Genomic DNA, 14,949 nt, shown 5'->3' with positions numbered 1-14,949 from the left:
CTCGCTCTACCTGTTGCTATTGATCCCCTCGACAGTGCTCCAATCCGGCTCTGTTCCACAGAGCATATTCGCCTCCCTCACCTTGCCGTTACCTACATAAGTGTTTCACCCGTTCCGCCCGTTTCAGACGGTGACTACATCGTAACCCCTAATCCGGATGCCCTGCTCTCGCATAACGTCGCATTTCATCACACCGTCATTACCATTATGGACAACACGTCCTGTCTTCCGCTAGTGAACTTTGGACTTTGTGCACAAGTTCTCCCGCGCAGCATATCACTTGCGCAAATCACGCCGGCCCGAGACTACCACATTTCGGGTTTAACTTCTGACAACTCCTCGTGTGCAAATCTTGATGTGCCTCCTGCCCCTTCAGACTTGAATGCCCTAATGAAAATGATTGCGCCCGACCTTCCACCCCAGTGTGCCAATGAACTACGTTGCCTCCTTGCCTCGTACTGGGACTTATTCGACCTTAGAGACCGTCCTCTCGGACAAACATCTGTTGTCAAACATCGCATTAACACCGGGGATGCGAGCCCAATCCATCGGCGACCCTACCGCGTCTCTCCTACTGAGCGAGACATCATCCAACACGAAGTTGATAAGATGCTTTCTCGTAACATCATTGAACCTTCTTGCAGCTCATGGGCATCCCCTGTTGTACTAGTTAAAAAAAGGGACAACAGTTGGCGATTTTGCGTAGATTATCGGCACCTAAACAAGCTAACCAAGAAGGACGTCTATCCGCTACCACGCATTGATGATACCCTGCATTGCCTCCATGGAGCACAATATTTTTCGTCCATAGACCTTCGCTCCGGGTACTGGCAAATTGCCGTCGATGACATGGACCGTGAGAAGACGGCTTTTATTACTCCCGACGGCCTTTACCAGTTCAAAGTGATGCCTTTCGGGCTATGTAATGCCCCGGGAACATTCGAAGGAATGATGGACGCCTTCCTACACGGCTTCAAGTGGTCCATCTGCCTCTGTTACTTGGACGATGTGATCGTTTTTCCCCCGACTTTTTCGACGCACCTCGAACGCCTATCGACGGTCCTATCTGTTTTTCGTCGGGCGGGGCTACAACTCAATTTGTCCAAATGCCATATCGGTCGTCGTGAAATTTCTGTGCTTGGACATCTCGTCGATTCTTCTGGTGTACGTCCTGATCAAGATAAAATCCGGGCAGTGAATGACTTTCCCGTGTTAACGTGCGCCAAGGATGTTCGCAGCTTCTTGGGCCTCTGCTCCTACTTTCGTCGGTTTGTCCGCAATTTTGCGGACGTTGCACGCCCTCTTACTCAGCTCCTCAAGAAAGAAGCTGCCTTCATTTGGGGCCGTGAGCAAGCTGGTGCTTTCACTGAGCTGATCCGGCTGCTTACTTCCCCTCCCATTCTCGCTCACTTTGATGCATCAGCTGCAACAGAATTCCGTGCCGATGCCAGCGGCCACGGTATTGGAGCTATCCTGGCCCAGAAACAACAAGGACAAGAACGTGTTATTGCTTACGCCAGCCGCCTTCTTTCCCCTGCTGAGCGCAAATATTCTATCACTGAGCGCGAGTGTCTGGCTCTCGTTTGGGCAGTGGGAAAATTCCGCCCCTATTTGTACAGCCGGCAATTCACAGTCATCACTGACCACCATGATTTGTGTTGGCTTTCTTGCCTGAAAGATCCTTCTGGGCGTGTTGGCCACTGGGCTCTGCGCCTTCAAGAATACAACTACTCAGTCGTATACAAGACCGGCCGGTTACGCCAAGATGCGGACTGCTTGTCGCGCCATCCTGTCGACCCACCTGACGTTTCTATGGCCGACATTCCTGTCCACGTTCTCTCTTTGGGTGCTTTTGACAATATCGGAGCAGAACAACGGCGGGATGACTTCTTAAAAGACCTTATTCACCGGCTGACTTCAACGACGCCCGATCCTTCCCTTCGCATGTTTGAACTCCACGATGACATATTATACCGCTGTAACATGCGCCCTGACGGCCCTGACCGGCTCTTAGTTGTCCCTCCGCATCTGCGCCGGACTGTTCTCGCCCAGCTTCATGATGTGCCCATTGCCGGTCACCTTGGCGTGTCACGGACTTACGACCGCGTTCGTCGGCGCTTTTTTTGGCCTGGTCTTTACCGTGACGTCTGCCGTTACATCGCCGCGTGCGACCTTTGTCAACGACGCAAAAAGCCGACCACACTCCCTGCTGGGCGCCTTCAACCACTTGACATGCCATCAGAACCATTCTTTCGTGTAGGCATTGATCTTTTAGGCCCCTTTCCTACGTCTGTTTTGGGAAATAAGTGGATTGCTGTAGCAACAGACTATGCCCCCGATACGGAATCACACGGGCTCTTCCGACAAGCTGTGCAACCGATGTCGCCGATTTCCTACTAGAAAACGTCATCCTTCACCACGGTGCCCCTCGACAGCTCCTCACCGACCAAAGCCGCTACTTTCTTTTTAAAGTTATTATTGACATTCTACACTCGTTTGCGACTAAACACAAACTTGCTACTGCTTACGATCCCCAAACGAATGGTCTAACCGAGCGTCTCAACCGCACCCTTACTCACGAGCTGTCTATGTATGTCTCCGCTGACCATTGCGACTGGGACGTTGCGTTACCATTCGTTACCTTTGCCTATAATTCTTCTCACCACGATACCGCAGGCTTCTCTCCATTCTTCCTCTTGTTTTGCCGCGACCCTCCGCTACCTTTCGACGCCCTTCTGCCTGATAGCCTGCTTTACACATCAGAGTACGCCCGGGACGCCATACTCCAGGCACAAGAGGCACGCCATATTGCCCGAGGTCTACTTGTGGACTCGCAGGAAAATCAGCGGAGCTTACATGACACCCGCCATCGTGATGCCCACTACACGCCGGGTGCCTTGGTGCTCCTATGGTCTCCGCCGCGACGCGTTGTCCTCTCTGAGAAGTTGCTTTCACGCTACTCTGGCCCTTACCGCGTCTTGCGTCAGGTAACCGACGTCACCTACGAAATCGCCGCTCTTGACCCCACCGTGGCTCAGCCTCCTTCCTATGTAATGCACGTGGTGCGTCTTAAGCCGTATCATTCGACCGCCTCCTAACCAGCACCGGGTCGGTGCTTCAGCCGCCGGGGGTAATGTGACAGAGCGATGAAGAAGACGTTTGGAGATGAAGAAGACGACGCTCCGGACTTCGCGAGCTATGATCTTGTCAGCCGCTGCCATTCTTGTAAATACAGTGTAAATATATTCCTTGCTTCTTTTCCCCGTAACAATATATATATATATATATATATATATATATATATATATATATATATATATATATATTGTTACTTAAGCACAACAACAAACCACAACAATCTATTGTGTACTGCCACTTGACGGCTGCGCCACTGTTCCTTGCTTCACTTTGTCCTCTACTTTTCCTATCTCTGAGGCACTAATGGTTTTCACAATTGTGCCCGCAACATTGAGGGCACAATTGCGTGTATATATATATATACACCGCCTGTTAAAAATTAAGCTTTACGGATTTTTTTTAAATCGCCTGTCGCAGGCAGCCTAAATCTTATTGTTGAGTTGGGTTCATCGAAGAGGCGGAGATCAGTAGCACGAGCGATCGGGATACTTATTCCACTAATTAACAAAATTGACTACTGAATTTCTTAGTTAATTACTTTACGACACATATTGTAATTTACGAATTGTAGCCGGTGAGTTTCCATGACGCATCCACTTGAAATTAATTTCCAGGATGACGCCACTTTCGAGATATTATTTCCCAAAATGTGGGACGAAATACATGGGCGTTCCGGTTACTGTCGTGCTTCAATGCATAAAACAGCATTTTCATTAGGAAGTGCATAGAACAACAGTGCATTTTTACGGCGAGTTTGATGGCGCTTATCTCAAAACTGGTGACATTCTGGAAAGTCATTGCAAGTGTATACGCCTGACAAGCTCACCGGCTACAACTAGTACATTGCAATATGTGTCGTCAAGTAATTAACAAAGAAGTTGATTAGTGAATTTTTGTTAATTAGATGGAAGTGTGTTTCGATTTCGCGTGCTACTAATGTCCGCCTCGTCGGATAACCCGAGTCAATGATAAGAATTATGCTACCTGCCACGGGCGATTGCGAAAAATTGCGTACAACTTTAATATGAACACCCTGTATGTGTATATGTATATATATATATATATATATATATATATATATATATATATATATATATATATATATATATATATATATGTATATATATATATATATATATATAGCAGACAGAGAGACAGACAGAGAGAGATATTGCGCAGAATAAAAATAACGACACAAACTGCCTGCATACAGGTTGTGATGTGGTGCTACTGATTCCATTTTGGATGTACAATGAAATGGATGCCAAATATCCTGGCGCTCCTTCCAGTTATTAGAATAATAGGTCAGACTTTTTTCTCCCGCCTTGTTTAGGCGACTCTACTAGGTACAATATTCCGCATTCAGTTTTTTTTTATTTATTTCGCAAAATCTCTGCTTGATACGCTTTTTTTTTCTCTCTGCTCTAGCCATGCATATAATATCTGGCATATGCGAAGGTGAGATTCTAACTTTCTTTGGCTTCCTTATTTCATAACTGTGCGAATTCGGTACAGCCTACCATGTGTTATATTTTAGCGCAAACATAATGTTTAAAGTCATCCGTGGCAGATAGGAGAAAACAGCCCCTTGAGCTTTATTACTCAAGGACGTCTGTTGTTGTGGCGTCGAAATTACGATCTCGTGACACTGCTTCCTCTCGAAACGCTTTACAGCTAGCAATGCGTCGCCTGTTCGCGTAGTTTGGAAGGCATTATTATTGCGATAGCAATTATATGGACACTCAAAAGCAGATTTCTGCCGTCGGCGTCGCCGTCGCCGTAGCCGTCGCCGTCGCCGTCGCCGTGAGGTTCCGTATGACGTCATTTGGAGAAGAAATCGTCGCCGCGCGCCTAACGCTGTATGTGCGAGTGAAAGGGCGCGAGGGGCGCGTCTTTCACGGGGAGTGAACGCACGGCGGAGAACAAACGCGCGTTCTGCGCCGTGCTCGCTTAAGGGCTGCAAAAGTAGGCGTCTCTGTTCTCCTTCGCAATCACCATGTATGTAGAGCAAACGCGCCTTCTTTGGACGAGCGAGAGGCCGTGGGGGAGGGGGAGGGAAGGGAGGCGACGTTTAGCTGCGGCACGCAGTGCCTATTTATATCAGAGGCTCCGGCAACAGTCACGAACGCCGCACGCATTTTGAGCGAACGCGGGCAAAACGCCGATGGCGTCTTCAACAGTTCTGCGTGTTGCCGATGTTGCTGCATGTCCAAGTTTATACAGCTGATAAAGCTAATATCATTACTCCGTATAGCTCTCTACAAGTTTGCTATCGCAATTGATGCTTCGCCTTTCAGGTGAAACTGCGACAACTTTTTATTGCGATAGCAATTATATGGACACTCCAAAGCAGATTTCTGCCGTCGGCGTCGCCGTCGCCGTTGCCGTCGCCGTGAGGTTCCGTATGACGTCAATGGAGATGAAATCGTCGCCGCGCGCCGCCGAACGCTGTATGTGCGAGTGAAAGGGCGCGAGGGACGCGCGCTTTCACGGGGAGTGAACGCGCGGCGGAGAACAAACGCGCGTTCTGTGCCGTGCTCCCTTAAGGGCTGCAGAAGTAGGCGTCTCTTTCCTCCTTTACAATCACCATATATGTAGAGCAAACGCGCCTTCTTCTGACGCACGAAAGGCCGTGGGGGGGGGGGGGGGCAGGGAAGGGAGGCGACGTTTAGCTGCGGCACCAAGTGCCTATTTATATCAGAGGCTCCGGCAACAGTCACCAACGCCGCACGCATTTTGTGCGAACGCGGGCAAAACGCCGACGGCGTCGACAACAGTGCTGTGTGCTGCCGGTGCTGCTGCATATCCAAGTTTGTACAGCGGATAAAACTACTATCCTTACTCCGTATAGCTCTCTACTAAGTTGCTATCGCAATTGATGCTTCGCCTTTCGGGTGAAACTGCGACAACTTTTTCTATATCTGTCCACGAGCTTTGTCCCTTGCCGTCGGCAATCGCTGACTTTATCGTACTTGAAGGGAAAGGGTTGTTTTGGGACCCTCAGAAACTTATATTATGTAGTACTAAGTAGCTCATGTCGAAGGTCCTGGACTGTGCTGTCGATCCTGAGACACCCACCAGTTTTTTGTAGCGGTTTGTATTTGCTACAAGAATGTACTGCGCTATGCAAATTATAACAAGCCTAAGTTTTGCATCTGACGCGTCCTGAATGTTATGCACCCAGCGGCCGCGGTCACTCAGGCAAATCTCAAAGGGCAGCCGGAAAAGGGCTTTGTCTTGGAGTTTCCGCGTAAAAAGAATAAGTTTTCTCGTATATTTGAATTACAATCCGAAGTTATCATGTCTGCAGCTTGTGCGTAAGTCGCACTTTACGAACTGTATGACGCAATTCACTTTTTTTTAAATCAGTTAGTTCAATAAATAACTTCCGCTTCGCGGGGGGCCTACAGAAATCAGGAGACATGCTGCACTTCTGCACACGTGAGTGCGCGTGTCAAGATCGTCGCTTGTGGTGGTGGTGCTTGTGTAACGTCGTCTAACGGCGCTTGTGTTTCTCTAACGTCAGCAACAGTTTCGCTGTACATCCACTTTCACATGGTGTAATGGAGGCATATTTTCAATTTCTTTCGAACTAATCGAGTTACGGATAAAAGGTAAGGCATCGAGCCCACCATGACTGCACTAACACTCAATTTTATTGCGATAGCAATTATATGGACACTCAAAAGCAGATTTCTGCCGTCGGCGTCGCCGTCGCCGTCGCCGTCGCCGTCGCTGTCGCCGTCGCCGTCGCCGTGAGGTTCCGTATGACGTCATTTGGAGAAGAAATCGTCGCCGCGCGCCGAACGCTCTATGTGCGAGTGAAAGGGCGCGAGGGGCGCGTCTTTCACGGGGAGTGAACGCACGGCGGAGAACAAACGCGCGTTCTGCGCCGTGCTCGCTTAAGGGCTGCAGAAGTAGGCGTCTCTGTTCTCCTTCACAATCACCATGTATGTAGAGCAAACGCGCCTTCTTCCAACGAGCGAGAGGCCGTGGGGGAGGGGGAGGGAAGGGAGGCGACGTTTAGCTGCGGCACGCAGTGCCTATTTATATCAGAGGCCCCGGCAACAGTCACCAACGCCGCACGCATTTTGAGCGAACGCGGGCAAAACGCCGATGGCGTCGACAACAGTTCTGCGTGTTGTTGCTACCAAAGCCGCTCACCTTACTTCGTATGACATTGCTGTGTTGCTATCGCATTCATTGCTTCGCCCTTAGGGCGAAACTGTGCCATTTTTTGTGGCAGTTATCGCAGCCATGGTGACTCTTCTGCTTTTTGTTTAAAGTTGTCACATGTAACAATGAAAGGCCTAATGTTTGTAAATTCTGGAAATATGTAATATAAACGATTGGATCGGTAAGTAATGCATATAGATACCTAAGAAGAGGCAAGAGATAGCTAAACGCCTAATTTGTAACTACATGTAGAAAAAAATCTTCCGCATTTAAATTATTCTGGCTTGCCCTGTGACTTTCGGACATAATTATTTATTTTCTAGGCAGACTTCAACATTGCCAGAGTTTCAGTTTCATGAGAATTTATTTTTTGAAATTAGTCAAACATTGTTAACAGTCCGGCCCCTATATGCTAGAGGAAGCTGAATTTTGAAGAAAAGGTTGCTCCAAGTATTTTCAATTACAGCGCAAGATTTCATTTGTGTGAAATAATTTAGTACTTTCCTTATTAACGCGACGGAAATGATGCACTATTCAAGATACTGGGCCTTATCTGTGCGCATTTTCGTTGGGATAGACTAAAGCTAAGACGTTAAAGGGGCCTGAAAACACTTTTCTAGCTAATCATAGAATGACATCCCTATCAAATTCGATTGCCTGGCAAATCTCCTGCCGTATTATTTTTTTTAATCTTTCTAGCTCAAGCGAAGTTAGAGCTAGTTACCGGACGGATGAGCCGCTTTCTGTCTCCTTTGATTTATACTAGTTAAGGGGAGCCGGCAAGGAGACGAAAAGAAGCAATGCGCCGTTAGCCCTGGCCAAAGGTTGAGCGTCCCAGCAGCAAAACGGCTCGTGGCGGCACTCCGTGGCTATCGCTGTATCTCTGCTACGCTTTGCATCTCGGTGCCCGCGCGCAGTAGCCGCAGTAACGCGCAGCTGTGGTCGGTAGACCCTCAACGCGAAAAAGCAAAAATGACTTTTCGGACTTTTTAAGATCGCAGGCATATAATATGTTTTCTTTATTTCACTCAAATGAGCAATAACGTTCTCGCTATCATTAAATCAGCAAATAGCTGTTCTGCGCTCCGCTGCTAGCAATGACGCTACACGGCGACAATGGGGAGAGAGCAAGGGACTCCTCACTGCGTTTTACACGATATTATTAGTTCCCTGCAATAATATTTGGCTCACATGTTTACAAGGGCCTCGTTAACAGATCGGCAAGGTTTTCTTACTCTTTCAAGAAGTGTTTCGCTGCCCTTTTAAGGTTCCAGATTGAAAACTACAAGCCTCAATTCAATATTAGACCATAAACTTCCTTACTGATGTAAGCGGACACATCGCACCTAGCACAGGAATTTTCTAATATTTTTGCCCCATGAAAATCAGTAAATTTGGTCGAACCTTCAAAATGTGGCAAAGTCTGATCACGCATAGTTCTGCCTATTATCTTTATATCTATGAGTTCCATTGAGAAACTGCAGAAAAAAACGAAGAATTTGACATTTTAATCATTAAAAAGACACTTTTTACCTATCGCCACCTACACGGATGCAACAAAAGCGCTCGATCTCAAGACGTTCGCTATATCTCCTAATCTTCTAATTATTCAACCTCATTGGCGAACGTTTAGACGTTTCGACGAGAGCTATCTGGGCACCCCTATATCCAGTTCCATTTGCACTGAATAGGCATGCTACTGTGCCTACTTGTTGCTACGCTAGTCTGCGCAGGCTCACACGTGCCAGACAAGCAGAGAGTAGAGTCGATGTGTGCTTCCACTAGGGAGAAGGGCTCGTCCACATTGAGCTAACAAATTTTGCGCGAAGCGTACTTTCCGTCGGCCCCACGGTCAGGGCGATTAGAGGGTCCCCATGATAGGGCCCTTGTTTCGGCTCTTTTTTCCGGTTGGCCGAGAAGAGTTGGTCAGATGCATTGTTATCTTAGGGAAAGTAGCGCTGTACAAACACTGTGACCTCCCGGACAATGAAATAGACATGCACTGAGCAGGGCGATTTGTTTTTCTCAATGCTGCGGCTTCCCCTCGTCACGTCTTTGTGCGTCGTCTTGCTGTAGCTCCAGCAGCAACAATCCATGGTGCGTTTATTTCTTCTTCTCTCTGGGGCTCAGTGCACCACAAAACGTAGAAGGGTCAATGCGCTCAAGCAGCGTACTCAAATACGGAAAGGACACACCAGGCATGTCACATTACGTGCTCAAATCGCGCACCTGAGTCCCACAGAATTTCTTTACTCAAGTAGTTCTGGATAATTTAATGTTTATCCATTTTTATGAGGTTTCGCCGTGACAATATTGAAAAAAAGGCGGTTGTACTCAAATAACGGATATTTGCGCTACTTATCTGAAAGGCGTGTGTAGGAGAGCATGCACCGGCGGCCTCATTATGACGGAAGAGATAAGCGAAAACACCTGTTTATATATATATAGGCTGATGATGACCTGTTTACCGAGCATTGGGACATCAGGCAGCACGGCAAAGGAAGCCCACCCAGTCACATGTAATGAGGGCACATCATTTTTTACCGACAATGCGTTTCTAGGCTCGGTTGAGGGCTGTATGTCAAAAATTGGGCCAGAACTACGCAAGTGGCCTCACCTGAAAGATATTATTAAGGCGAAAGCCTTATATGTCTCATTGCTCACTTGACCTTCAAAGTCCTTGAGTGGAAACGAGGCGACTACACGAAAGGTACAAAAATAGCCGACGGTTCAAAGAGTTAAGATACGATGCCGGGTTGTTGTAGCGATTTACTATAGTAAGTCGCTACACAAACTTCGGTGCTATGCACCATCGACTATGTCGATATAGGGTCGCCCTATGTGTACCAGTTCCGTCTTGTATGTGTACTTGCAGTTGTAAATTCTTGTAAATAGTTGTAAATAGAAAGTGTGTTTTTTTTTCTCGTCATCGGTGTCTAATTCAATCTCGGAAGAATCACCCAGCGAACGGGTCGCCGCTATTCGTAGCGGCAGAACTCCTCACTTGCGTACACCGTCTCTGGCCGTGCGTCTCGGACGCCCAAGTGGAGGAGTGAAACCAAGAAGAACCTGGACTTTACTGGCGTATACCCGGCATCGTGTCATACCTGTATGCAAACGATCAAGCAACAATTTTGATCGTGTGCGGGTCACCGTCGTCATCGTCTTCTATGAGTAAGCGAATTAAGAGGATGAGTAAGGGGAATGACTAAGCGAATTAAGGGCGCAAGCGCCCTCATGCGCCCAAGCGAATTGTTACTGCTTGGGCGCATACACTAGCAGCAAAAGGTTTGAGCGCCCTTCACACATTGTTGCCTGTGGGCGCACGTGTTCTGAACGGTTATATTGAGCCTTTTCGCGACAATAGCGTGGGCGCTGCCATGTTTGATCACGTGGTGACGTGTCCGTTGCTTGCCTCAACTGCCTCCGTTGCCTCGGTGTTTACAGTAGATGTGTATTACGCCCGGCGCGGCTCGGGAAACCTCTGTTTCGGGAGATATCCTAGACGCTGACTCAGTGGACGACACGAAGCTTTGTCCAGAGCTTCAGAGAACATGTAAAAGTGCTTTGGAGCTCATTAAGCTTTGTCCAAACGGCGCGAGTAGCGTATATGGTGTTTGTTCTATAGGCGAGGCTAAAAATGTATTCCAAGGTCTCCAAGCTTTCCGCTTATGAATTGAACCAGGATGAGTGTGTTTTGCTTTTCATTATTTATTGGAAAATACTTTGAAGCAGTGGCTTGTCACGTTTCTGACTCTGTGAAGTTCGTCTGTGCGGTCACTATCTGATTATTTTCTGCCTAATCGCTCGCCGGTGTGCTCAGTTGCAATATATTTTTTCTTGCTGCACAGAAGGCTTGGAACGTAGCTTGTCTGTTGTTTGTAATAGCATGTGGAAAATATGTAGTATATCGCTAGTAACTCGCTTACTCCTGTGGACCGTTACGAAACATTCACCTTCAGCCATTGGTGTGGTGTTGGTGTAGTCGGTCACCCATGCTTTGGCGCACTGATTTAAGTGTGCGCCTACTCACATATTCTGAATACGTTGGCGATAGAGTATGCGTAAGCTTGCGTGCGAGTAGGGGTATATGTCTGTATATAACATGCGTGAAACTTACTATACCAGGAAGCGGCGCTACTCCCTTTGATATTGTTTAAAGAGCGGTACTCTCTTGCCGACGTCCCAGGATTGAAGTCTTGTCGTTGGAGGTTAGCGATACAATGCTGGCTGATAAGTGTATTTTTTTATCCACGCGAAAAGTCGTACATTGAGAAGGGCCGGCAACAGAGGCTGTCCGTATATAGCAATGGTCCATGAACTTGGTCACACGTATTCATGCTGTTCCTTAATATGCCAATCACTATTTTTGCAGCGAACTAAGGCACACGTCTTCAATCCACCGCTACACATTTTCCAGCATGAATGGAGCACAGTGCGTGAGCGAAAACCCAGTTGTATTTCCGACAGATGATGGCACAGAAACATGGTAGAGGTGATGATTTCGTATTCTTGCGCTTTCGCTGAGGCAACGTATGGCGCGCCGCCGAAAGCACCATCTCGTTTCTCGAGAAGAAACTGCTCCGCGAAAAGTGTCAATATTAGAGATGTCCGCTAGGCACTCTTTACATAGTCTACTTCTACCACATTTTATTTCGCATGTCGAAATGGTTCCCGAGCCACTTCGTGGCTGACGTGCAATGTCGCCGTCTAAATTTTTGCAGCATTTTTATAATGACCGAACACGAACTTGCTGCTACGAATTATTCCTAATAGTTTCATGATTGTCAATATAAATAGCCGTAAAGAGAATAGTTACCACGTAGCACAAAGGACAATCGGCTTAAATATATATGATGATGACACTACTATAACGGGTTGAGCACTGCACAGGCTCGGGCTTACCCAAAAGCCTGAGCCCGGCCCGGCCCGTGGGCCGGGCAGGGCCGGGTCGTGTAGGGCAGTTTTTTCACGGGCTCGGGCGCGGATCCGGCACGGCATGTGCTTTTTGACCAGAGGCGTACCAACTATTTCTCGAGTGGGGGGGGGGGGGGGGCAAACCGCAGATCTGACTCTGTCTCTCTCTCCATATATATATATATATATATATATATATATATATATATATAATTTTTCGGGCCTCGATGGTTCGCCATGTGTTACCCGGGCTTTTTCACTTATGATATTAATTCATATATACATATTGTTACCGTGCGTCCAAGGTAGTGGAGAGGCAGCATCAGCAGCAACAACAACATGATGAGAGCAGCGAGGAAGAGAAGGACGGCGTCTTGCCTTGTCTTGTTTCCTAAACTTTGGCGCATACCCACTACGGGAGATAGGCCAAGAATCAGGCGGTTGCAACTATGTTTATGAGAAATTTTACAAAAACTTAAACTTAATTTTCAGATAAAGCAATTTTGTCATAAAGAAGTGAAATAATAGGAATAATCCATAATTCTAGAAATTCAGCAAGGTGATCTTTTTGTATCCCTAATGAAATTGTAAACTGCAAGAAAAGCATCCCTGTGACTGTGTCCCAGTGAAGTCGCCCCAAAGGAGAGAATGGTTGGTGAGGTTAATAATACGCCAAGTTTTTGGAATGCAATTTCTAAGATTTTTCTTTCTCTTAAAAATCGGCGGCACGAAAGGAAAAAAAATGCTCAATGGATTCGGATTCATTGCAAAAAGAACATCAAGGGGATACAGCGAGACCAGACCTGTGTAAGTAAAAATTTAGTGGCGGTGTACTGCATCTCAATTTTGTAATGGAAACTTCCAATTGCCTTGATGTACACCAATTATTATTCCATGAGAAGCAAAGATGGTGGAAATCAGAAGACGATGTTAAAATAGATTTTGCGGAATTTCGCGATATAGAGAAATTTCTGTACCTAGCCGCGGTGACATAAGCTGATGTCGGCGAAACAGATATGACAGGGCCATTAAGGGATGCTCGTGCGAGTGAATCAGCCATTTCATTCAAGTGCAAACCGCGATGTCCCGGTACCCAAAGAAAGTATACTTGCCGCAAGTACGAAGGAACCATTGAACAAAATGTTCGCAAAATTTTTGAAAGGACGACGTGTTTTACCGGCATCCACTTGCCCTACGGCTCCCTGCAATAAACGCCTTCTACACACCCCGTAAGAATATATATATATATACATATATATATTGAATTACTATTATAATAATTGAAAAAGCCTGGAAATGCATCTGTCAGGTATTGTTCTTTGTAACAATAGACCTATATTTCTCAATAACACATGGTGAACCATCGAGGCCCGAAAAATTATTTGAATTCGCATTTATTTCTTGTCGCTATAAAATCTATATGTGATGCAGGGACAAATGGCAGTGAGTGCCCGGAGGTCCCTGATCCAACCCAGTAGCAGCAGTGCAGCTCACAAAAAAATGCACATTTGTTGCAGTCAATTTTACTAATTAAAGAATTTTACTTGGTGTTTAAGTCTACGGCATAACTGTATCGCTAGTTAAGGTAATAGTACTGTCGAGGTTATACAGAACGAAGTACAATGAACATAAATTACTTTTAATACTAAAAACAAAACGACGGCAGAGGTGTGCGAGCTTGGTGAATTACAACCCGATTTTTAGTGAAGCTGTTTTTTTTTCGAACAGTTGCACTAAAGGTTTCAGTTTCCTGTAATTACATCGCATAATTTGAAAAGTTACCCGTATATTAGTGTTCCGTTTTAAACCTTGTCCCCGTGTAATGCTTTGAAGCAATTCTTGCTGGAAGCTTAAAAAAAACAGTAATTCATCAATACACATCTTCCTTCGTCAGAAAATTTCATCCCCAGATATAAACAAGATGCCTTGTTTAGCTCACCGAGGACACCGGAGAAGCAACCTATACGCATCCCGTATGATTCACAGGAACAAATGGGAAAACAAGGGTTTAGTAATTATCTGCAACACTTGCATTTAAACCAGGAAAGTGAGATTTTCGCAACGCACTGCGCTTAAAATTCTCCCTATTTTCATGGAACTTCAAGTCCATATCTGATGCAATTGTTTTAGGAGTCAGGAAAAGCGGCGGTATGGCAGCCTGGAACACTTCAATATGTAACTTTCTACAAAGGCTTGCAATGAACCTACACAGAAAAAAACATTTATCGCTCGTCATCAGGATATTGTTTCGTGCTTCGAAAAAATATTAACACCATGTCCCGCATAGTTTACTGAGGATACCGGGATCAACAACTAAATGCCGTGTATAAAGCACAAAAACTGGGAGAAAGCGAGTATTCAGTAGTGGTTTTTCGAGTACGTAAGCAACCACCGGAGTTCAAAATTTCGGAATACGTCAGAATAAGGTGGTCTTCACTTCTTAAAAATATAAAATATCTGCTGTTTGGCTGCTGCCGGAAAACAAGTAGTAGGGTAGCCCTTATTCAGAAACCGCCTAAAAATGAAATCTATAAAGCAGAAGTGACACAGGCCTTTAGAAAAAAATTCTGTTAAGTGTTCTATTGGCACTGAAATGGCCCTGCACGTTCGACCGAGGTCACTTTCACGAACATACCACCGCGCAGACCCTCATGTAATGTCCCGTTATGGGACCTTTGAGGTATCGTGAATAAATGAACTTCCATTTAATGCTCTAAT

The 14,949-nt window shown here is 46.3% G+C and overlaps 1 protein-coding gene across 2 annotated transcripts in view; it reads left to right on the top strand.

Moving 5' to 3' along the window:
• The window catches only part of LOC125943829 (evasin P672-like), a 305,979-nt gene that overhangs the window by 17,967 nt on the left and 273,063 nt on the right, over nucleotides 1–14,949 (top strand). Inside the window, exon 2 of one of the 2 annotated variants that reach the window (XM_049663360.1) lies at nucleotides 4,567–4,596. The exons of the other annotated variant lie outside the window; for it this stretch is intronic. Coding sequence (XP_049519317.1) covers nucleotides 4,567–4,596 — 30 coding nt within the window. The remainder of the gene's footprint in view (nucleotides 1–4,566; nucleotides 4,597–14,949) is intronic. 2 annotated transcript variants of the gene reach the window in all.

The sequence above is a fragment of the Dermacentor silvarum genome, chromosome 3, assembly GCF_013339745.2.
Source record: "Dermacentor silvarum isolate Dsil-2018 chromosome 3, BIME_Dsil_1.4, whole genome shotgun sequence".
NCBI classification, from domain to species: Eukaryota; Metazoa; Arthropoda; class Arachnida; order Ixodida; family Ixodidae; genus Dermacentor; species Dermacentor silvarum.
Note: the sequence above shows the minus strand (reverse complement) of the source record. Positions and strands in the feature narration are given on the sequence as shown.